Here is a 23,161-nt window from a genome sequence, read left to right as displayed (position 1 = left end):
ACCCGACAACTAAGTGTGTTTGTTGACGTGTTAGCGTGGAAAAGAAAACCAGGCACGTGGTGGTGACACGGCTAAAAGTAGCTTGTCGTGACATTGCCAGCAGATTATCGAGCATGCTTTTGGAGGCGACTTGTTCCGGGGCGGTGCTTCAAAAAAAACAAGGGCGACCGGGCCCTGAAGGTCCATGGAGGAATAGGAAAGGTCCAACACATGACGACCTCACATGCTTGCTCGTGTGGTAACTGTAGAACGTGTTGTGGTAGAAGACAGGCAAGTCTATTCAAGGTTATATGCATTTTTACTAACTATTTTAGTCACACTGTCACACCCAGCATTACACAATGCGACTGTCATGCAAGTGTATAAATAAAATAACCTCTATTAACATTAAGACATAAATACAATAACATACCGTATGCGACCGAGTCAGAGAAGGAAAACAGACACGCATTTGTCAAGCCGCTAATATCAGATGTTTCTGTTTGTGTTCCAGGCCATTAATGGTCCTGCTCCAGCCTACTTATCAGACCTGCTGCCTGTTTACCAGCCAGTCAGGGCACTGTGCGCCTCCGAGCAGATAACTCTAGTGGTGCCCAGGTCCAGATATCACAAATGGGGAGATCGCTCATTTGCTGTGTCTGCTCCTAAGCTCTGGAACGCTCTTCACCTGGTCTACGCTCTCTAGCTGAACTGCCAGTTTTTAAGGACACACCTATTCAAACTGGCTTTTGACTCGTTGTCTGTGTTTTCAAAGTTTATTTGTATCGCACCTTACAACACCCCAATGGTGCCCAAGGTGCTTCACAAGAGTAAAAACAGGTTATAGCAAATAAGAACATGGTAAGATCGAATAAGAAATAAAAATACATGCACAGAATCACAACTAAAATACATATAATCATCACGTGTCAAACGCCCGTCTGAATAAATGACTTTTTAAATGACATTTAAAAACTGATCACTCTGTACTACTGTAGGTCGTAGCCCAAGAATTTCATTGCGTAGTATAACTACCTGTTTTACTGTGCACATGACAATAAAACTCTTGAATCTTGAATTGTTTGTATTTCATCTTCGGGACTTAATGTTGTGCGTTGAGAACAGCGCAGATCCCTGGAGTGGTGGTTTCAGAAAGATGTTGTCTGTGCTGTTGTGTACACGTATTTTATTTCTGTTTTTCGACTGATTTGTTGCATTGTGTAAAGCACAAAAACTGTTTGGCTGTTGGTAAGGCGCCATATAAATAAATATTGATTGATTGATTGATTGATAGATTGATAGATATAGTGAACGCCACGTAGCTATTTGACATATTACGGGTACTCGGGCTATGTACGCAACTATTGAGGATTTATGTGTGATTATCTTTATTGCCACATTGACTTGAATTGTGAATTACTGAAGGACGTCAACTACTGTGATTAACGGTAAACTTTGAAACTGTGAATGCGAAATACTAACCATTAATATTTAGTATAGTACTTTCTAAGTTTACCGGTTAGATATACGTTAGATAGCGAAAGAGCACGTCGGCTTGTCACTTGCATGCTGAAAAAGTGTGTGCCCCCGACACACATGTATAACTTCCATAAATACTCATATTTATAAATGTAGCAACGATATTACACACTTATGTTTATAGTAGGAGGTCGCTCGTTGGGACTTGGTCATTTTAAAAGTGTACATATTGTTAGCTTGTGAATTATTTAGGAGCTTCCGAAAAAAACTGAGTGTCTTTACAATAAACAACTTATCCATTGCTGGTTTTTGACTGATATTGGAATACTCGGAATGAATAGTATATACTGACTAACAGGGAAGCTTCAAGCTTCAAACAACAATAATTGCTGCACAAGAGCTCAAACTAAATCATAATGACTCATTATTAAAGTGACATCTTAGCAAAGACGCGTGATGTACCACATTACATGCAAACAGTGAGCTGTCAAACCAATATTCATTCAGATAAGATGAGAGAAGGCTGATTAAAATGTAATGCGATGTATCAAAACAGTTAATAATTTAAGAACGGAAGGCTACATTTGTATTAAAGATGCAATGAAACTCACTCGCCTGTCAGTCAGTGATGAAGAAATGATGATATTTCCCAGCTAAAGCACTTAGAATCAACACAGTGCATTTTTGTATATCTTTCAATAAGCACATATTTATTATTATACAGTATTTTTCAGCCAATTGCACGATGGGCCGGCTTTACGGACTTACTCTTGATGGGGATGATGAGCTGCGGGATGACGGGCTGTATCTTTGGGCCGCCGTGCTCCAGCAGGTCATGGATCCCCTGCCGGGCAAAAAACTCGTACGGGTGCGCGGTCTCGCATAAACCGTCGAAGAACAGAGGCAGGAAGTGGTGATAGTCCAGCTTCTCGATCTCCACCTGAGGACGTAAGATACATTTTCATATCATACACACGAGAACCATAGAGTTAGAAATTGCACTTTTTGCATTGGAGGAGAGGCGAAAAAGCAGCACGTCTTTGTCCTGGTTGCTCAATAAAATAAGGGACTTGGGTTGGCATCGAGTCTCGAGCATCGATGGGAACGTTTCAATTCTCCTAGGATTGTTCACATTTTTTAATTTCGATTCCTAGTTTTGATGCCCAGTCCACCGACCGGAAGAAATAGGCACATACACCGACAAAAGAGAAGCCGGCGAGCACCAATGAGGAAGAAGCGATACAATGTTTGGCTTAACTTTATTCAAAAAAAGAGCGGTCTGCTCAGCACAACATTTGCAGCATATGTGGAAATGTTTTTCCATGACCTTGAGAAAGTTTACATCATTAAAAAATTAACGGGGAGGTTCAGACATGTCATTCAAAAAGAACTCTGGTTAGCGTTCTCATTTAAACCATGCAAACGTTCACGGCACGGTCTCTTAAAAGCATTGGAATCGAGAATCGTGGAAGTTCAAACGATGCCCAACCCCAGCGGGTACACAACTGATTGTTTTCAAGATTTATTGTAAGCAGTTACCTTCTTTTTACACCCGCGTGACAGTTACAAATGTTCAATACACGGGACGCATTTGTTATGAACGGCCAAGGCCGTGAGACAGGAATCCAAAAATGCAGAGTCGAATAAGTGAAACAGAAAAAGTCTTTAATACAAAAATGGACAACAAAAGGGTACCAAAAACAACACAAGAAACAAAGTAAAACAAAAAATACATCCGGACCCAGTCGCGGGAAATAGTAACAAAAAACACTGCTTGCAAGGTGAGCTGAGCAGGGAAAAATACGGACAAGTAACGAAAAGAGCTGCTAACAAAAAACTAGCAGAAGTACCAAAAATACAGCTACTGCTGAAGACGTCAAGCAGGCAGGTAGGTACTTACAGGGAAGTCGAGCGAGGGTCAGAAAGCCAAAACACAATGCACAAGGACAAGCCGGAAGGAGCTGAACAGGGTGTAGCAAAGGGACAATCTGGCACTGGATATGACTAAGCACACAGCTTAAATAGAACGACTAATCAGGCACAGGTGAAGATGATCAGCAATCAGGGTGCTCAGGAGTGTGCTGCAACAGAGAAGCAGTAGAAGGCAGTACCGCAGCACACAATCCTGACAGCATTAAGTCTTACTGTTCGCTAACTCAACCTCCAGCCACTTCACCACACACGCGTATGTGCCATCGATGATTGATTTCACAAAGCAGTTAACTTCTTTTCACACTTGCATGACAGTTAAAAATGTAAAAAACCATACGACGCATGAAGTCTTAACGCCAGCCAACTCAACCTTCAGCACTTTGGCAATATGATACTACGTTATCAAAGGTTGAATTCACAGTCTACTGCTTTCGAGTTTTCTTATGAGCAGTTAGCTTCCTTTCACGCTTGCATGACAATTCATGTTACAAACGTGTGACGCATGGCGTCCTAAACGCGCGGTAACTCGACGACCAGCAACTTCGCTCTATACGAGTATGTGCACGAACACAAACATGACACAGCGACATGTAATAGGTAAGTAAACACACACAGGATGACCACTACTACTTTGGGGTATAATAAACATGTAACTAGCTATTTTTTTACAACACAAGTGCCGCAAGGCATGCTGGGAAACCAGAAGCACTCCCAGCGACGCTGTGTAAGAGGAAGCACTGCCATCTATCTATCGCTCCCTCCCTCCATCCATCTATTCATCTTATTCTTGCTTGTACTACACTGTGGTTCCTGTAGCCGCGCCTGCCATCAGCTGCATTTCAAAATGATACGGGAAATTCTGGTTTGACCCTGGAACAGATGAAATCTCTTTACATGATTTCCTATGGGAGAAATTATATTGGAGCTTGGAGGTTCTACTCTATGTAGTCGTAGATCAAGGCTCAATTGTGATGCTTTTGCACGGAGGGTGGGTGCAGCTGTTGAAGATCCCGACACTTGGACATGTGGTCTTCTGTAAGCTCAACACCTGTTTACAACATTGACAAGACACACACCAACACACAAAATGGTGTTGATGACAACGGCAATCAGGCTCCGCTTATTAAGTAAAAGTTTCATGTGTCACGGGAGCTGTCCATGAGTGTGTATGACAGAATCATATGTTAAATGTGTCAGTTGGTCCAGTAGATCGAGTTACAGGGTGTGTATTTATAACGCGGTATCAGCTGCGGCACGGCCTCCCGGTGGCACGATTGTTGACCGAGAGGTTAAGGGTTGAAGGGCGAATACTGTTTTTCACAGGATGAAAGGAAATCCCCCTTGCTGCAAAGGCAAATATCCCCCCCACGCCCCCTCCAGTCTTTGAGGACAGCTGAAGCAACCAGCAGCAGTGTCCTTCCAATACACACATACAGTACATAGAAACACAGCAGCAGGGTCACGCTGCTCGCCGCTCAAATGTCACCCAGGCTCTTTCAAGTCACCCGGACTCCAGACCTGGAGACTTCAAAGCAGGCCCCCCACCCTCCATGAGGGCTTAGTAAACACATCAGGGGATGACGGAAGATGGTGAGATGGCGACAAAGACAGAGGTGGCCAGGTGCAGCGAGACGAAGCTGATTGCGGTGAGGCAATTTGCGGGCTAACCTTGACCTTTCTCTGTGTGCTTGGTCGAGATCAACATTGTGAGTCAGGAACAAACACAAACGTGAGAGGAAGAGAAGAAGAAGGGTCACAGTGGAGTAACGTGGGCACTGGATGGCACGCAGGGAAGAATCATACGTACACTGGCAGTATAGCGAGTACATTGCACGCCTTCACCATCGACAAACAATCCTCATGGACGTCAAGCACCGAACTGTGAACCCAGGACACATTTTGAGTTTAAACCAATTTGTACGTGTTGAATTTTAACTGAAAATAACACAAAGCGGCAAACGATTATAACAGGGGTGTCCCAAGTTATGAATTTCTTTAATTTACAAATATTTCAACAATTTGACTCATAATATTATAACTTTTTCGCGACCCAATTTTCCAAAAACTGCAACTTTTTTCTTTGTTTTGTTTGAGTCTCGTTATATTTCAACTTCCAGATGGTTGTAGTGATTATGACCGATGTTTGTGCAATGGTTCTGATTCATTTTCCATCATCTCTGTCTTGTTTTCCACCCTCTGGTGTTCAAGTTGTTTTCATCTCTGAAGTCAGTCTACACAGGCAAAACCTACCGTACCCAATCTGAAACTGAGCCTAGACATTCAGTGCTATTCATTGATTGAATACGCAATGCAACGGGACATACCTGGGCAACAAAACATGCTTTTGCTCACACGACAAAAAAGAAAGCAGCAAACAGAAGTTCAAATTACTCATGAAATGCCCCAAATAACTGTATCCTTCCATCCATCCACTTTCTATACCGCTTCATCCTCATTAGGGTCGCGGGGGCATGCTGGAGCCTATCCCAGCTGACTTCGGAACTTCACCCTGGAGTCAATCGCAGGGCACATATAGACAAACAACCATTCACACTCACATTCATACCTATGGGCAATTTAGAGTCGCCAATTAACCTCACCTGCATGTTTTTGGGAATGTGGGAGGAAGCCGGAGTGCCCGGAGAAAACCCACGCGCACACGGGGAGAACATGCAAACTCCACACAGAAATGCCCCAAGGGAGAATCGAACCCAGGTCTTCCCGATCTCCAGGTTGTTCCTGTATTGGCCAACGTGCTAACCACTAGACCACCGTGCGGCCCAAATAACTGTGTATGTTCTTGTATTCATGTTGGTAAAACCCAAGCTGTTCCTGTGACACTCACAGTGCATTATCAGGCCCCGCCACCATCTCAGCTCCCATGTTGTGCAGCTGACATGCTGTGGGAATCATTACGTGGGAGCATTAATGTGTTGCTGTGTTCTAAAGGACGCCTCTGGAGTCTGCGATGCGCTTAATCAAAATCACATAAACAATCCACTTAGGGACCTGCTGCAGATTCAAGCTGGCATTGAAGAAGTAGTAGTAGTAGTGGAGGGGGTGGTGGGGCAGTCGACAAACACCTTCACACACACTCTTTGCAGAGAATCTTAATCAGCTGCACTGATTGCTAAGGCTTGTATCCGCTATCGATCCGCTCGCTCAGGTTTGTTTGTCTTTGGACGCCTGTGGGAATCCCTCCTCCTCCCGACTAGGAGTCTGGGGAGTCAGTGGGAGCGGTGCAGAGGCAGGTAGCAGCAATTAGCCCCTTAGACACCGACCTGCAAGTCTGCTGCGGTCAGTCCAACAGGAAGCCCGAGCAGAGGCAGTGCTCGTTACCGCTGACAGGCACAGGAGAGCCAGCGGGATGCCACTTTACACGTGCGACGGCTGGATGCCATTGTGCACAGAGGCATGTGTGAGCGCATGCGTGGGCGGGTGAAGCGCGTCGCCGTGTACGCTCTTGTGTGTGCGCTGACGCGATAAGCTGCCGGGCCGCTTGGCCAGGGTGGGTGTGAGTCACGTCTGTTAGCAAAGAGGCTATGGGGCAGTGCTGAAGATGCAAAAAAAAAAAGAGTGAAATGAAAAACCGTGTGTGGGGTAGATGTGCCCCGAGCCTAATTGCTACGGAGAGAGCAAAACAAATGTTAAAGTATGTTTGAAAAGTAATGAAACTGATGGCGTAGGCCAGGGATCCTCAACTGGTGGCTCACGGGCCCAATGTTTGACTAGAGTGTCTCCCAAAGGTGAATCCACCCCTCACATTTCACCAAGCACTTTTAATACAATATAACCTCTCAAGGGACAATACAGCCATCCCTCACTATATAACGTTTGGAATATTGCTCCCTAACTATATCGCAGTTTAAAAAATTAGAATGAATAAAAGTTTGCTGTTTCGTGGTTGACTATGGCCTATAACATATTGAAAGACAAGTTATACGTAGTATTCTGGTCACGAGGCATGAGTAATGTTAGATTACATTACCTTTCACACTGCATGGAGACTGGCTAACTGCTGTACCAGCAGAGCCGAGCCGACATGACATGGCTGAGATCGAGTGACAAAAACGTCTCCTCTCATTCCGTGTGGAAGTGGTAAGCTTTTTGCTTTTTTTGTCCTTCTTCCCCACTTCATTTGAAACACTTTCTTAGGTTTAGAATAATTGGAGAGGCTAACGAGTTAGCTCGGTAGCTTGCTATGCTAGCGGAGGCCGTCCGTATGTAAACAAAGAATAATAGGAGTGTAAAAGTGAGTATCGGGGTGTTATTTCATTCACACTAAATTGGCAATAATTTACAAGCCTAGCATAGCATTTAAAGTACAGCATGCCACTGTTAGAAAGCCCGCAATTTTTACATATTTATGTCTTTATGCGTCACTGATAATGTTTTTTTGTTAAGTGTTAAGATTTCGCACTTTGTTCAGTGGTCCTGCCCCGCACCGTGACTCCTATTCCAGCTGTTCATGGATCGTGTTACATTATCATTCATCAGTGGTGATGATACATTTTATACTTGAAATGCCTTTAATAAGTGTGTAAGGCATATGTACACTTGGATTGTGTCGCGACTGAACACTGGCAACAGGAGAGAGAAGGGGAGGGTTCTGCAGCTGAATCTAATCTTATAATAACGGCCACTTTTATTGCAAATGTTGACCCAAAATCGGTGGACAAGGTCAATGTCAAGCTAGTAGGAGAGTTTGGAAGGGGGAGGAGAGAGCCGTGAGTCAAAAATACACGTTTTTATGGGCGTATGAGTGTTGATTCTTTGATGTTCCACTGTACAAGTTCCAAGGGTATGTACACGTCTGCGCTCCAACACAGAAGTATGCCATGAAAGACACCTAAAAAGAGATATGCATTGAACGACCATATCAGAGGCGAGGCACGAAGCAACAAGCACTAAAAATAACAACACATACCACACCGGATTCCCATCAGTCAACACTGATGAGAAGCTGTGACAGTTTTTGGAAAACAGGGAGTACTCTGGATACCTCACCCTGAGTAAGAGATGTAAAAAGTTTACACTACTCTTGAATGTGTCAGGATTTCTGTAAGCGCTTGACAGCTGTTGTTTGACGCCCAATTGGAGCCCTGATTTAGTCGTAGGAAGAATTTGACTTTCTTGGAGGTCGCAATGAGACTGGAACAGGGAAAGTCAGTCACTCTCTCGCTATCTCCTCTGACAGCTGTTTCCATCTAACAAGCATGCAAGTATGCTCAGTTCAATTCACTGGCAGGAGAGTTTGTGCTTTCAATGGCAAACAAATGCTGGAAGAGACCAATCCCAGGCCTCAAAAATGCTTCAAACACCAGGAACCGGATCAGTTCGGACAAGATACTGATATGTTTCCAAATGGTGCATCACTGGAAATGACATGTTAAATCATTGAAAGTGGAACTCTGTGTACACTGCATCTGCGTACAGGTAGCCCTCAGTTTCTGCATGTGCACCTATAAATGAATTAAAACTTAATTTTGGTCAGTAAACACGAGCATTTCAGTTCAGTGTGTGCCTGTGCAGCTATTGTAAGGACGGATAACATCACTAATTCATTCACTTTTTGCACTTCATTCTGTCTCCCAAGTGGGAGTGCGCCAAAGAAAAGGAAAGCCACCACCATGGAAGTGTGAAGGAATGCCCACTAATATTGGCCACTCTTTTGGTCTCAACCGCTTGACTGTCAAGGCCGTTGTCAAGGATAAAGATTACTGAATGCTAATGAATGCTTGAGGGGTCATGGAGTCTGTGCACTGTTACAAGGAGATGTTACTATTGTAGATTGGAGATGTTACTATTTCATTCAATTCTGGTATTTCATATTTTCATTACTGTATTTACTACATCCTGGATGTGTACTGTGTACAGTGTGAGTGACTTGCAAGTTAACTAAGCTATAATTGAGGTATACAGCTGTCTGTCGCTACATTGTGGTTCGAACATCGCTCCCTCACTTTATCGTGATTTCTCAAAAAGTAATTAATTCATGATCACTGTTTCGTGGTTGACTATGGCCTATTATTAGTTAAGATATCATGCATATTTAAGCAAACTGTATGTATTTTTTACCCCAAATTAAGCATTTTCAAGCATAAAAATGACTAGATGAACTAAAATACAAATATAAGCCATTAAGACCACTGTTCAACTTGTGAATGTAGTATTCTACATTGGTCACTAGGTGTCAGTAAATGTTGGGTGAAGCACCAGACTACATGCATTTATTGCAGGTTTAAATTGTCTCACAACTTGACGTGACCCTCAGAAACTCACCATACTCCGTCAAGTGTTCGTTCTTCAAATGCCGTATTAAATTAAAGCTTTTTAACGTGCAACCCGTGGGAGATATTTTTCATGGCATGTGTTGCCAGGTAAGTTCCACACAGCAGACATGTTTGTTTTGTTTTGGCCCGCCTGCGCAGTGTGAAGGAAAGGAAGGAAGGACATTACACTGCATGCAGGGATCACTACGGGCTGCAACAGTACGGCTTTTGTGATAGGCGTTGAAAGGCATTTATCGGCATATGCCCATCACATGCTTTTTCACGGAAATCGGCCAATACTGATCGGCAGCCGATCGATCGGAGCATCCCTAGTGAGTACGTTCATTTTGTTATTGTTTTTTTCCAACTTTTTTTTTGGGTGTAACGGGCACTTTGCGCAGCAAATCCCCGAGTTTTCATAAGCTGTGTTAAGCCACAGCAACTGGAGGCGCCCAGTGACACTGGACAATTGGAAATCTTGAGAAGGTTTTGATGGTGATAAAAAACAAAGATAAGCAAGAGGTGCTGCAAGGGTGAACAGAATGACGTGTAATGCTAGAAGTAGAAAGAGGAAGCTGAAGTGGATACACTGTCTAAAAGCCTGCTCTGCTTTTTTTTAAAAAGTGATGCAGCTAAATAAAACCCAGATTAGGACTTCTACTTTGTATTCAATGTGTATTCCAGGACTGAGATAAAAGTAGGACTAAGCAGTGACAGGAGACGTGAGACAAGGTTTCGTACGACAGGTGGTCCTCGGTGGTTACGTACACATTGCCCTAAATTATAAATACTGTACAAAAAGGAAAAAGAGAACCACAGCATGGGCCACATTTAGCTGTTTTTCGGTTATCGTCAAAAGTTTAAGGAAAAATTTTGACTCGGTTTGTGTACATTTTCTAGTTAGCGTACAATATGCCATGCGTTTTGTCGTGTTGTTAATACACTGCATGAGTGCACCTGTGTTCCTAATGTAGTTTTTTTTTTCACAAAACGTCCTTGTTAGCAGCTTGCTAATACAGTAATCCCTTAAAGTTTATCATGGTTGATTGGTTCCAGACCCGACTGTGATAAGTGATTTTCCGGGAAATCGGAATCCTTGTTTATAAATGGAATATTTTCAAAGTTAGTGCATCATTTACAACCTTCTTAATACGGTTTTTAACATTATTAGAGCCCTCTAGATATGAAATAGTCATCTCTACACTCTATATTACCCAATATAGTAGACATACGATAGAAAATAGAACACAATATAGACTCACACATGTTCGCACTGGGAGACTTCCTTGTTGCCTGTGGTGGCTATTATCATGTTACTGTAACATACAGTAACATTACTGACACCTAGTGACCAGTGTAGAATACTGCATATTACATTGTGTCAATGCGCTTTCTAAATGCCATTTAGCCATTTTTATGTTTGAAAATGCTTAATTTCGGCCAAAAATATGTAACATTTGCTTAAATATTCATTTTTTGCATTTTGGACCACAAAACAGTGGGGATTCATTCATTAATAGGGGCGTAACAATTCATTCACTACATCAATCTATTGATTTATATTCCTACGATTCAACTACATTTTTAAGCATTTTTAATGATAAAGACATTAAACGTTACTCGATTCAGTTTGCCTGTCTGTGACGTCATCGTCTTCCGGGTATGTGGTGGTCAAGCGACTTGTAGTGGACCTGTGAAACAGCTGATTTGCTGCTTCTTCTTAATGCCGAGCCGTACGTCAACATCGCCGCCATATTGGATGTGGCAAGAGTCCAAAAAGAGTCGGAGAAGATGCCTCATTCATGTGCTGCATGGCAGCGAATACTCGTTTTACTGCCCAAACCAAAACCCAGGGAACAACCTTTCACACTTAACAATTACCTTTGACAGTATTTGGTCCATAGACTGCATGACGTTGTGGAAAACACTGTACTCCCGTGCACAATTCCTTCATTGTCATGTCCCACTCTGTCACTATTTTCAGACATTCTTGCATACACATATGCACATACATGAAACATGTCAGTCATGAATGTGTATCCCGGACACACACGCGTGCACAGGCGCACACAGTGCTGGCAGAACAAACGCGGAGTGATGAGATTGAGAATGTGGGACAGTTGACATCACAGTGCCTGACTGTGACTGGGTTATTGAGTAAGTGTAATATAAGCATGAGTTATAATATGGGCATTCGGCCCGCAGGGTGAGAAGGTAAACAGCTAATTGAAGATACCATACCACACTCGTTTGCTGAGGAATGTGCATAATATCCCTCACCTTCGGGTGCAAAGTGCAGGTTTGGATTGCACTATTTAACGTAAATCATTATAATCATGGCAAGATATACCACCCTCTGTTCATCCTGATTTTGTATTGCATTTTTAACTCATTTTTTGTACTCAGTGATAATTTATACTCACGTATGTAATTTATACCGGATTCAACGTTCAAAAAACAACAGGAATCTAGGACACTTCACCTGCACTGTCCAGTATCCAGGTAGTTATTTCACAGTCACACTGGTTGAACTTTGGGCTAAAAGGTTACTGAATCGATTTAAAGTTACTGAATCGTCTTGGATTGAATGAACCAATACCGTCCTTGAATAGTATCGGTAACCACGAATCGTGATACGAATCGAATTAAAACGAGTCGTTACAGCCCATTAATTAATATATTTACATAAACCTGATAGAGTGAAGCAGCTCAACATGACTTAAGCTATGTTAGGTTTAGCTATAGTACAAGTAAATGTATACTGGTGTGTAAACAGGAGTTCAGAACATTCAGATGATCAAATACCTGTAAAAATAATATTCTAATGCCATCAGCAACGCTACAGTATAGTCATAGCATGCGTGATTAAAGCTGCGTCCTTTCGATTCAGAAGCCACGCCTCCTGCTCTTAGCATCCAGTGATTACAGCTACAACAGCCTGACGACACACAGGCACAGCGTAATCAAGTCAAAGAGAGGGGAGGTGTAATCAGCATTTCCCCTGCAATCAACCCCCAAATCACCGTCTCTAATCCGCAGCCCGCCATTGATGGCTTTGATTGATAGGACGGCTTTGTTATCTAGCTGTAAGGGGTCTGCGGGGAGCACAACAACAACAAGCAGGAGCAGGCGGGAGACACAGTCAGCTTATCAGCTATTTCTACATTTGTTACCCTCGTCGAGCGAGCTGATGTTTTCGCCTCACAGGCTACACAACCGCGGCCCGCCGCTCATTTATCATACAGAAGAATTAAATGTGGACACTTCAAAGTACTTCCGTACACAAGGGTCCCTCAGGGGCGTGTGTTTTATTTTTTCTGTTAGGGAATGGAAAGGGACAATCCATCACTGGCTGTTTGTGACAAGAATCAGGAGACTTTGCCATTGTTTTGTTTGTTAGCATGCATGCGGTAATTAATGACATACTGTACAGCTCGTGTAGCTAGCACGGGAGTCCTTCAAAACTTATTTTGTGCGTTTATCACATTGGTACCAATTCAAATCATGTCTCTACGACGTTGACATCGTTTATTTAATAGATTCACGTAGCATCAATGAGGAAGCTGGAGGAAAGAGCCCAGCATGAAGGTACACAGACAGTTGTAAGTGTTGCACAACTCTGGTTGTGCTATGTGAGTGTGTGCGTGTGTGTGTGTCAAGAAGGCTAAGTAGCTATTAGACTGAGAATGCACTGAGCTATTACTCTGAGTCTATGGGTGTAATAATAATATCTAACACAAGTACAATATGGATAAGTCAAAAGCAATAATTATTTTTAAAAAAAGGATATAGCAGTTGTAAGTGTTGCACAACTCTGGTTCTGCTATGTGAGTGTGTGTGTGTCAAGAATGCTAAGTAGCTTTAGACTGAGAATGCACTGAGCTATTACACTGAGTCTATGGGTGTAATAATAATATCTAACACAAGTACAATATGGATAAGTCAAAAGCAATAATTATTTTTAAAAAAAGGAATATATATCAGAAAACTAGCTGCAGTTTGATTTTGTAATGCATAAATAAATGCAGGATATAGCCTATGCAATAACTCGATGATGAGTGATGATGATTATTGAGGAATGATACATGATGAATAATAAATGAATGAAATTCAAGTGCATTTTCATGAGCTGGTTTGATGTACAGTTGATAGATGTTTTGGTCATCCATTCCTTTTGTGTATGTGTGAACAAAATAGTGCTTTTTCAGCAAACAAACATCATGAGCGGAGAGCATCTACCCACTGCCAGCTTGGCTTTGATGAATCTTCCTCGAACTGTACAGGGAAAAAAAACAAAAACATCATAAAATGTTCAAACAAATGTGCTCATTTTCAACATCGCATGTGATGAATGAGCTCCAATGACTTTCGTGCATGGAGCCCGAACAATAGAGACCAAGACAAATAGTTCACTGTGTTTACGATAACGTGGCAGATTTGCCGGGCTGCTGTGTGCACGGGCGGAAATTACAAGCGGGGGGAGCTGGGTCCAGAAGACACAGATAATTTTTCTCTCCAATATATCATAGTAAACATGCCATTTTCATAATATCGTGACGGGCACTGGATGCATTTTGACACCAAACAAAGCCCATTCACTTGTACATTTGTGACTAATCAATCACAGAGGGAGCATTTGGACATCCAACAATTGAGCCTGATTGGAAGCTTGGCTGCAAACCAACCAATGCAGTAACACGTAGAATAAGCAGCATCTGCAGCAAAAAAAAAAAAAAAAAGGCAGGCAGTAAGAGGCCAACAGCGGTAGTAGCGGTAAGAAGCAGAGGTTGTCTGTGTCCAGCTGCTAATGGGATGTTCTTGTTAGTGCTAGTGGATAAGTCTCATCCTGTATTCTGGACTCAAGATCAAAGAGGAGCCTGGACTCCAAAGAGCTAGCAAGAATTCATGGATGTAAGGGGACAGAGGGAAGGAGTCTTTAAGACAGGGGTTGGCAAAGGGTAAAACACAGAAGTGTGCTCGACTGATTATGGAGAATGCTTCTATTTTAGTCTCAAGTTAGGTGAGGGGAAAGCGGGGTTGAAACCAGGGAAGTTGAACGCATCAGTCTGTTAGATATTATACCAGGGGTCACCAACGTGGTGCCCGCGGGCACCAGGTAGCCCCCCACGACCACATGAGGTGCCCGCAAGCCTGCTTTTCATTCAGGTTTTCAGTTAATAATGAAAGAACAGCAGAAAGAAATGCATTCTGAAACACAACATGTGAGTTGTGGACACCAGCATTTTGTTCATGTTCTGGTAAAACAAGCATATTCGCTTTGTTTGGGTTTAAAATAAGCTCTGAAAATAAATGTTACAAAAATGAGTAGCTCTTGGCCATTTTCATTTTGTAAGAGTAGCTCTCGCAAGGAAAAACATTGGTGACCCCTGTTTTATACAGTCTAATAGCGCAGTGCGTTGTCAGTCAAATAATGTCTCTTGGCAGGCCTTTGGGATACGCTCACATAGCACAATGCCAGTTGCGCAAGACTTAGATAAGACTCATGGAAAACACCACACTTTCACACAAACTTAACTTTCACTTTCTAGGCACACAAGCTAAGTTTCACTTTCTAGAGGGGTGCCGCAACTGCTACATAGACTCTGTGTTCTTTTGTTCTGGGCTCTCTCCTAGATATTCCTCATTGACGCCAAGAGTCAAAAATATATAGCTCTTATTTTTTATCCAATTTGAAAACTTTTCTACATTTTGTGGTCCTTGACTCCTTCTCTGATAGCAACGCGGCCCAAAGAACCAGGAAGAAAGGCAACTATTAAAGACGTAAGAAGCCTGACAATACATTATCCATGGACTCTTTGTAAACGACTTTTTAGCTCAGTTTCTACACAGAGATATCATTCAGTTTAGTTCGGAACATATTTTTGGGAGATTTTAGTTATAGAAGGTCCCAAAATAGAATGTTTTTGTTCAAGGTGATCGTCCGGTTCACTTGTGTGGGACATCACTATGGATTTGTTAACAGAATAGCGACAGGAAAAAACAATAGCAAGGGACCTAGGACCAGGCCCTGAAGGACACCAGTGTTGATTAAACGCGTCTTGAAGCAAGTGAGGCAAAGCGGAGGGCACTACTTGGCTCCACCTGCAGATGTGCTGTAGATTTAGTCTCAACTAGTTTGCTGTCTAAAGAAGTACAGTAAGGGGACAGAGGGAAGAAGGAAGGTCCACTGCTAGCTATCATAAATTAGCAGAAAGAGAAGGAAAGTATCAGAAAAATGGACGCTAAGCTATCATCCACCGGCAAGAATAAAAATGTTTCTGCTGAGGACTGTGTCTTTAGCCCATGTGTCATTATTCTTACAAAGCCTTTGACGAGACGGATCTAAAAGCAAAAAAGTCATTGTTTCAGAGAGCTGACTTATGCAGGCGAGGGCCTCCTGGCAGAATAAAAGGTAACTTTTGAAATGTCACACTAAACTAAAGCCTTGTTCCCATGCACACATTAAATTGCGATTTTGACTTCCCCGACAAAGAATTATGGCCAACCACGATCTTTTTGATGGATGAATAATCAAGGGCAAAGTAAAACAATGTGGCTCTAAAATGCCACCATTTTAACAGAGTCGTGCAAACGGCACTGGGAATGAGAATATTTGGGCAGTGTTACTTTGTGAGCAACTATACAGGATGACGGTTAAAGGCAGGCTGTCATTTTTTCTACTAAATCCTCATGAAAACATGTTGCACTGATTATTGTTCAATAATGTGTGAAGGAACATCAAGGTCTAACTGAAAAAACTAAAACAATATGAGAGGAAAGTCCTAATTTTACCCTCCAAAATTTGAGAAAAGATGTTCAAATTGTATTAAGTTGTATTATTATGAGAACATTTATCCGTAGAAAGCTGTAATATTGAAAACATGTTGCATTCATTATTGCTGAAGAATGTATGAAGGAACATAAGGGCTAAACCAAAAACAATGAAAAATGTGAGAACAAAGTCCTTCTGCGCCACAAAATTTGAAAAAAGATTAAAAAATACATCTACACTACCGCTCAGAAGTTTTAGAAGACCCCAACTTTTCCAGTTATTTATTGAAATTCAAGTTGTTCAAGTCCAATGAATAGCTTGAAATGGTACTAACCTGCCAGATGTTAAAAAAAAGGTAAGGTTACCCAAAACTGAAAAATGTGTATTTCAGAATTATACAAAAGGGCCTGTTTCAGGGACCACAAAATGGGTCAACAATTTAAAGCTGTTCTGCAGAAATGGAGGCTGATCAAGCCTTGGCAGTTGGTGCAACTAATTCCTACAGGTGCTCCAAGTTCTGGAGTACTTACTACCTCCTCTGTGTGCATAAAAACTGCGTTTGGAACACACTGTGGTACGACACCCTCGTGAACATCAGTTGAACAGCACTGTAGTGGACAAAGTTATTTGTTGCTACGAAAATGGCAAGAAAAAAGGGAATTAACAATGGAAGAGAGACAGCCCATCTTCACACTTAAGAATGTAAGTTTTTCCTCCAAAGAAATCGGAGTGTTCCAAAAGTTTTGACCAGTAGTGTACATTTTACCGGTCAAAATTGTATGAAGGAACATCAAGGTCAAACTGAAAATTTAAAAAATATGAGGAAAAAGTCCTAATTTTACCCACCAAAATTTTAGAAAATATGAAAAAAAAGTCTAAATTGCAAAAGGTGACAATAAAGTCCTAATTTGATTCCCCCAAATGTGACAAAATATGAGAAAAAAAATCAAAATGTTATTAATATTGAGTTATATTATTATGAGAATGATAGTTCACATTTTTTCAGTATAAAGCTGTAATATGGAAAACATGTTGCATTGATTATTGTTCAATAATGTACGAAGAAACATCAAGGCCAAATGAAAAATAAGTAAAATGTGTTAATTTAGTTTTTAAATTTTATCCCCCAAAATTTGAAAAAAATATTTAAAAAATAAGTCAATTGTATTAATATTAAGTTGCATTATTATGAGAAAAAGAGTTGACATTTGATCAGTAAACGGCTTTAATATTGAAAACATGTTGCAGGGATTATTGTTCAATGATATATGGAGAAATATCAGGGCTGAGCTAAAAAAAAAAAAGAGAGAAAAATCTGAGAATGACGTACTGCTCCACAAAATTTGGAAAAATTATTATGAGAAAAATAGTTTACATTTTATCAGCTGTAATATGAAAAACATGCTGCATGCCCTCCGCCATGAAATGCAGAAGCATGTACCATTATACCACCAAACTTGATTTGAACATTAAGTTAGAATAATATGAGGAGGAAAAGTAACATTTTTATGCAGTAAAGTTGAAATTATACGAAGGAAATTCTATGACAATAAAGTCGTAAAAGTGCAAGAAAGAGTCCTCGTTTGATTAATAGGGAGTCGTAAAATTAAGAGGAAAATATTATATAATTGCAATATTAGGAAAAAAGTAGTGATTTTGTGAGAATAAAGTCGTAATTTTTACCATCATAAATTTGTTGTAAAAAAAAAAAAAAAAGATGAGGACTGGGATGACCTTGCTAAATCAACTTTTTTGTCATAATAGCACGACTTTTTGTCGGAAAAAAAAATGACGTTATTATCAGCTGGAATAGGCTCCAGCGTATCCCCGTGGCCCTAATGGGGATAAGCGGCACAGGAAATGGATGGATGGATGGATTAAAATTTGACACTTACTTACAAAGTATTTCTCGCAGTTCAACTTTATCTCGTTGTGGTAATAATTCTCTTCTGTAATAATCATCATTTATTCATCAAATGTTATTGAGCTACAGGGACAAATGCACGGCATGCACTGTACGTATAGAATTTTGTCATGTTTTGTATACACTACACCACCAGTACACAACATTCCCTTGGGAGCCAAATCTGCATTTTGTCCTTTTTCATGTCATGTATGCAGCTGAGACTTTGGCCACCAACTCCGGAATAATGTGCTTGGCCTGGGGCCTTGCTTCCTGCTTCCTTCTTCCTGCCCAGCTGACTGTAAAGAGCTTTGCTTGCTTCATTCCACTACCTGGCCCAAGTTCTCTGTTTGCCAGATTGACATATAATTTGATGAAACTCAACTCCCTTTACTGAAAACGCACCGTGTCAGCAACACGCCGTGCTGCACAGAGACGTCTGTGTTTTGACACATCACGCGATTATATGGTGATGCGCATGCTCGGTTCATTTCGATTTCCCTGTCAAATTTTGTCAACAAAAAGCGATGAGTCACAATAACTCAGCCTTGATAAAGCAGCTAATTCATCGTCAGTGTCCAATGAGAACCGTGTAAATCCACTTTGTGTGCTCTCCTGTAGGCACAATTACAAGTGTGTCGCTAAACCAAACCGAAAATCAAAGATAGCATGTTTTATAAGGGCGTGTTTTTAAGAAGTACCTTCATTGGCTGCCAAGGCTGTCTTTAAAAGCAAGTATATCCACTTTGGACCATACTTCTACATCATTTTGTACAAAACAGAACAAAAATACTCCCAAGATCAGGGTTTCTCAAAGGTAATTTTCGAATGTCCACAATTACAGAACATTCTCATCACCAACTGGCCTTTCGAAAACCCATTGCATTTTTGCATTATATTACGTATGAACCCCAGGCTCAGACATCACACCGTTTCAGTTCAGCAGGCTGAATTAGACTGATTGTTTTATTTTTATATTTTTACCACTTACAGTAATTTAAACGTCTCTTGACCAATATCCTCTTTGTTCTCTCACGTAATAAATCCCAAAATCCAAGTGGTGCGCTCTCTGGCAATCATAATGACATATTTGTCTTGCCGTTGAAAATTAGCGAAACTTATCAATCCAAACAATTATCCCAAATATTGGGAGACGGCAATGTCAAAAATGCTAAAAATCAGGAGGGTTGGCAAGTGCTCTTGCCAATTTTTAGCAGGCTAAACTGCGTGATTACATCCTAATTTTACAAAATGATGTAAACATCATGTCAAACGAGACAACGGTATCAATAACTACCTACATTTTGGACGAGGAACTTATATAAAAGTCAAAACCTTAATCTGCATAGTTATTTTCTTTTGAAAAACCAACATAAAATAGCAAATGTCTGACTGATGCGTGCATTTTAAAACCCATGAGGTTATCTATAAGGCCATAAGGATATAATATATCCATGTAATTATTAATTGCACTGATATCAACGTAAAATAGCAAGACAATCCTTTGATGACATTTTTAGCTTTCTGTAAACATGCCGTTTTATCTCGATAACCATCGATACAAAGTGAGAGGAACATGGGCTTCACGTACGTATGCGTTCGGAAAAGGATCGGACATGGATATTACAAAAAAATTGTTGTGTGGCTTTTTTAATACTACTGAAATGTGATGTAAACATTATTTCTTTTCTTTAGCCTTTCCCCTTAATTCCTGACCACCGTCACATTTTAGCTTAGGCAATGTGGCAGCAACCCCGGAGAGAGATGGTCCGTGATTTCAGGTAAAATGTATATTTATTCATCAAGATTGCTACTGTACAGCAGCAGGATACCAACACAAACCATTCATATGACAATGTTCCGACAAACACAAAGAGCGCGCACCTGAACTAAATAGATGAGTGACAGAAATTAGTAGCAGTAAACTAGAAAATGAGGGACTGGAAACTAGCAGGTGTGAGTGATCAACGCAAAGCGGGAGAACACCGAACAGGGCAAGGCAGGAAGTGAATACAAAATAAGAGTATACAAACAGGAACTAAGGCATAATAAGGGAACATAAACACACTGTAACGCGGGCTAGTTCACAGACCGTGACGGACCACGTTGATATCGGAGAAATTGTCAACAATCATACAATTTAAAAGGTATTTAAACAATAACAACAACATATTTGGTTACAGCTCTGGACTCTAGCATTAATGATGAAGATGGACGAAGAATCCTGAACAAAAGTACACAGATTCTACATAACAGTTCCTGCGCCCCTCTAGAAAGTACCAGTTAATTTTGGTAGAAGTGAAAGTTAAGCTTCGGTGAGTAAGAACAATGCATGTATACTATTTTCTGGATTTTTCTATTAGTCACGTCTAAGTGTTGTGCAACTCTGAATGTGCTATTTGAGTGTGTGTATTGTGAGGGCCTCTATGGGAAGCTTTTCGGCTGACAATGCACTAAGCTATTAGACTGGATCTAAAAGTAGAATAATAATAATATGTAACATTGACATGCTGGATCCCAGTGGGTCACTATAGCAAGTTTCTGTGGAGTGCTATAGTACGTACTTAGCAGGACTGAAACATTTTTTTTCTACTGTTACTGGAAAAAATAGCAGAGGTCTGTAGATGCTATACGGTGATTTTGTTTGTTTTTGTTTATGTGCTAGAATCATCACCCCCCTCCCGTTAACACATCCACACGTATCTACTAAAAGCGAAAGAGAGCGAAAAGGGGAGCCGGAAGCGAGCAGCCGAGCAGATGTAATTACAAAAGGCAATACAAGCTGTGTGTCTCCCCCAAGTCTCTCTGACCCACATGTAGGAAGTAAGTCAGAGCTTATCACGCCGCCACAGGATGGGCCCGAGCGCTCCCCGCTCCTTTCACATGCGACACTGGGAGGGATGATTGCGCCGTAGCTCAGTGGATAGGCTCCGAGTGGAGTGGAGGGGGCAAGCAAATTTGGAAATAGCCGGCGAGAAATCTCATCTTGAGAGATCGGAGATAGATGTAAAACACGGGGCTGGGTGTATTCTTACACAGCAAGGAGCACGGGGGTGTTGTTATGTTTGCCAGTGAATGGTTTGCATGCAGAAGTGTACAAAAACTGATTTCGTGGGGTGGTGCATTGGTATGGGCGCAGATTTGGATTACAGTATAAATGCAGAATGTATTTTCACTTTTGTTAACTTTGCATTTTCTGACAGTTTCCTTCACTTCACGCTAAGTACTGAGTACTAAGCCTGAGTACTAATGGCAAAATTTAGGAAGCACAGTTTATTACTGATCCAAATGAGGATTGTGCCCGTCAATTCGTTCATTAGTGCACAAACGTGTTGGAATGCTGAAAAATGGCCATACTGTGCATTTTGGAAGTGGTGTTTGTAGCAGGCAAGAAGCAGTTATCTTGCTGTTGCCAGCTATTTTAACAATAATGACTGAGTTATTTCCAGTGGATAGTAAATCTATACCGCTGTACAAGCTGTGCACTGACTACTCTAAAGAGTAAGTTTACTTTCCAAAGTATTGTGCCTTGGGAAGATATAACAAAATGGTTGCTGAAATGTATTTTTAAAACTGTATCAATAAATAAAAATTAATCATGGTCTACTAAATATAGAGTTATAATATAGAGAGAGTCCCCTTTGCAGCCCAAATAGATTCCATAAAACAGCGTAGCATGAATCAATGCCACACTGCTATTTTACCACGAGCCCTCCCCAAACTGACATTCATCCTAACATTCAAGCAAGGCTTCTGCCCGATCCCCAACCCGCCTCCTTGCTTAATTGGCTTAGATAAATATCTAAAAGGCTAAAGCTGGGTTTAAGCCATGCAATTAGTAGAGAGTGTGCTGTTATTGAATTTACATGAATGCCATGAGTGCAGCGGTGGTGATGTGCCAAAAAAATCCCCAATCTTTTAATGGTGCATGTTCCAAGCATGACGCAAGCTTACTTTAAATGTGTATTTATAGTAAAGGGAAAAAAGTGGACGGGAAAATTGTCCGATATTCTATATGCTTTTGCAATTACCATGTGTAATAGTCTGTAAAATCCTAATATCAATTCAGCCACTTGGAAAGGCGAAAGAAATGGCCATGACCACTTAGCCCACTTTCCGTGGCCCCTCCCCGGCCATGACAGACGACCCTGTCTAGGAAAGCAGCAAAAAATAATACCAACCATAATTCATTCAAAGGCCGCCATGTATCCTCCTAGCTTTGCTCGTCACTGCTCGCCTTATTCCGATTACTCCCAAAGTATTTGTCTTTATCTCAGCAGTGGCGGTGGGGCTTCATCCCACACGCAAAATACTCTGGTTCTGGTTTGTTTGTACATATTTTCACATTGTTTGTTTATTAATGCTTTTATCCTCGTTATTATTATTATTATTTCTCACATTATGATTCATAATGATAATAATACAATTTATTGTTTATCACATTATTATTATGATTTTTAGTAGTAGTAGTACATAAAATCATAATAAAAATGACATAAAAATGGTATTAATATCAGTTATGGTCTGGTTGACAAAGGGTTAATATATATAAGAAAATATAACAATAATGTTTTTATTGTTATTGTTAATCATATTATTTGTAGCAGTAGTCATCGTAGTAGTAGTAGTAGAAATAACAATAATAATAAATGTCATAATAATAATAATAATAATAATAATAATAATAATAATAATAATAATTGGGCCGGGGGTCCCCACTGTAAACAATTTGGGCCGGGCACTGCTTCCCCTTTCTCAGGTATCACACAGTTTGCCAGAACATCTTCGAGGCCGACCGAAAGTCGTGCTCCATGGCCTCACAAA

The 23,161-nt window shown here is 41.0% G+C and overlaps 1 protein-coding gene across 6 annotated transcripts in view; it reads right to left on the bottom strand.

Moving 5' to 3' along the window:
* Positions 1-23,161, bottom strand: part of pacrg (PARK2 co-regulated) — a 275,559-nt gene that overhangs the window by 91,028 nt on the left and 161,370 nt on the right. For all 6 annotated transcript variants that reach the window (XM_054796973.1, XM_054796971.1, XM_054796972.1 and 3 more), the window contains one exon: positions 2,227-2,398. In XM_054796973.1, coding sequence (XP_054652948.1) covers positions 2,227-2,398 — 172 coding nt within the window. The remainder of the gene's footprint in view (positions 1-2,226; positions 2,399-23,161) is intronic.

Source organism: Dunckerocampus dactyliophorus, chromosome 13 (assembly GCF_027744805.1).
Source record: "Dunckerocampus dactyliophorus isolate RoL2022-P2 chromosome 13, RoL_Ddac_1.1, whole genome shotgun sequence".
NCBI classification, from domain to species: Eukaryota; Metazoa; Chordata; class Actinopteri; order Syngnathiformes; family Syngnathidae; genus Dunckerocampus; species Dunckerocampus dactyliophorus.
The sequence above is the reverse complement of the archived record's forward strand: the minus strand, read 5'-3'. Positions and strand labels throughout refer to the sequence as shown.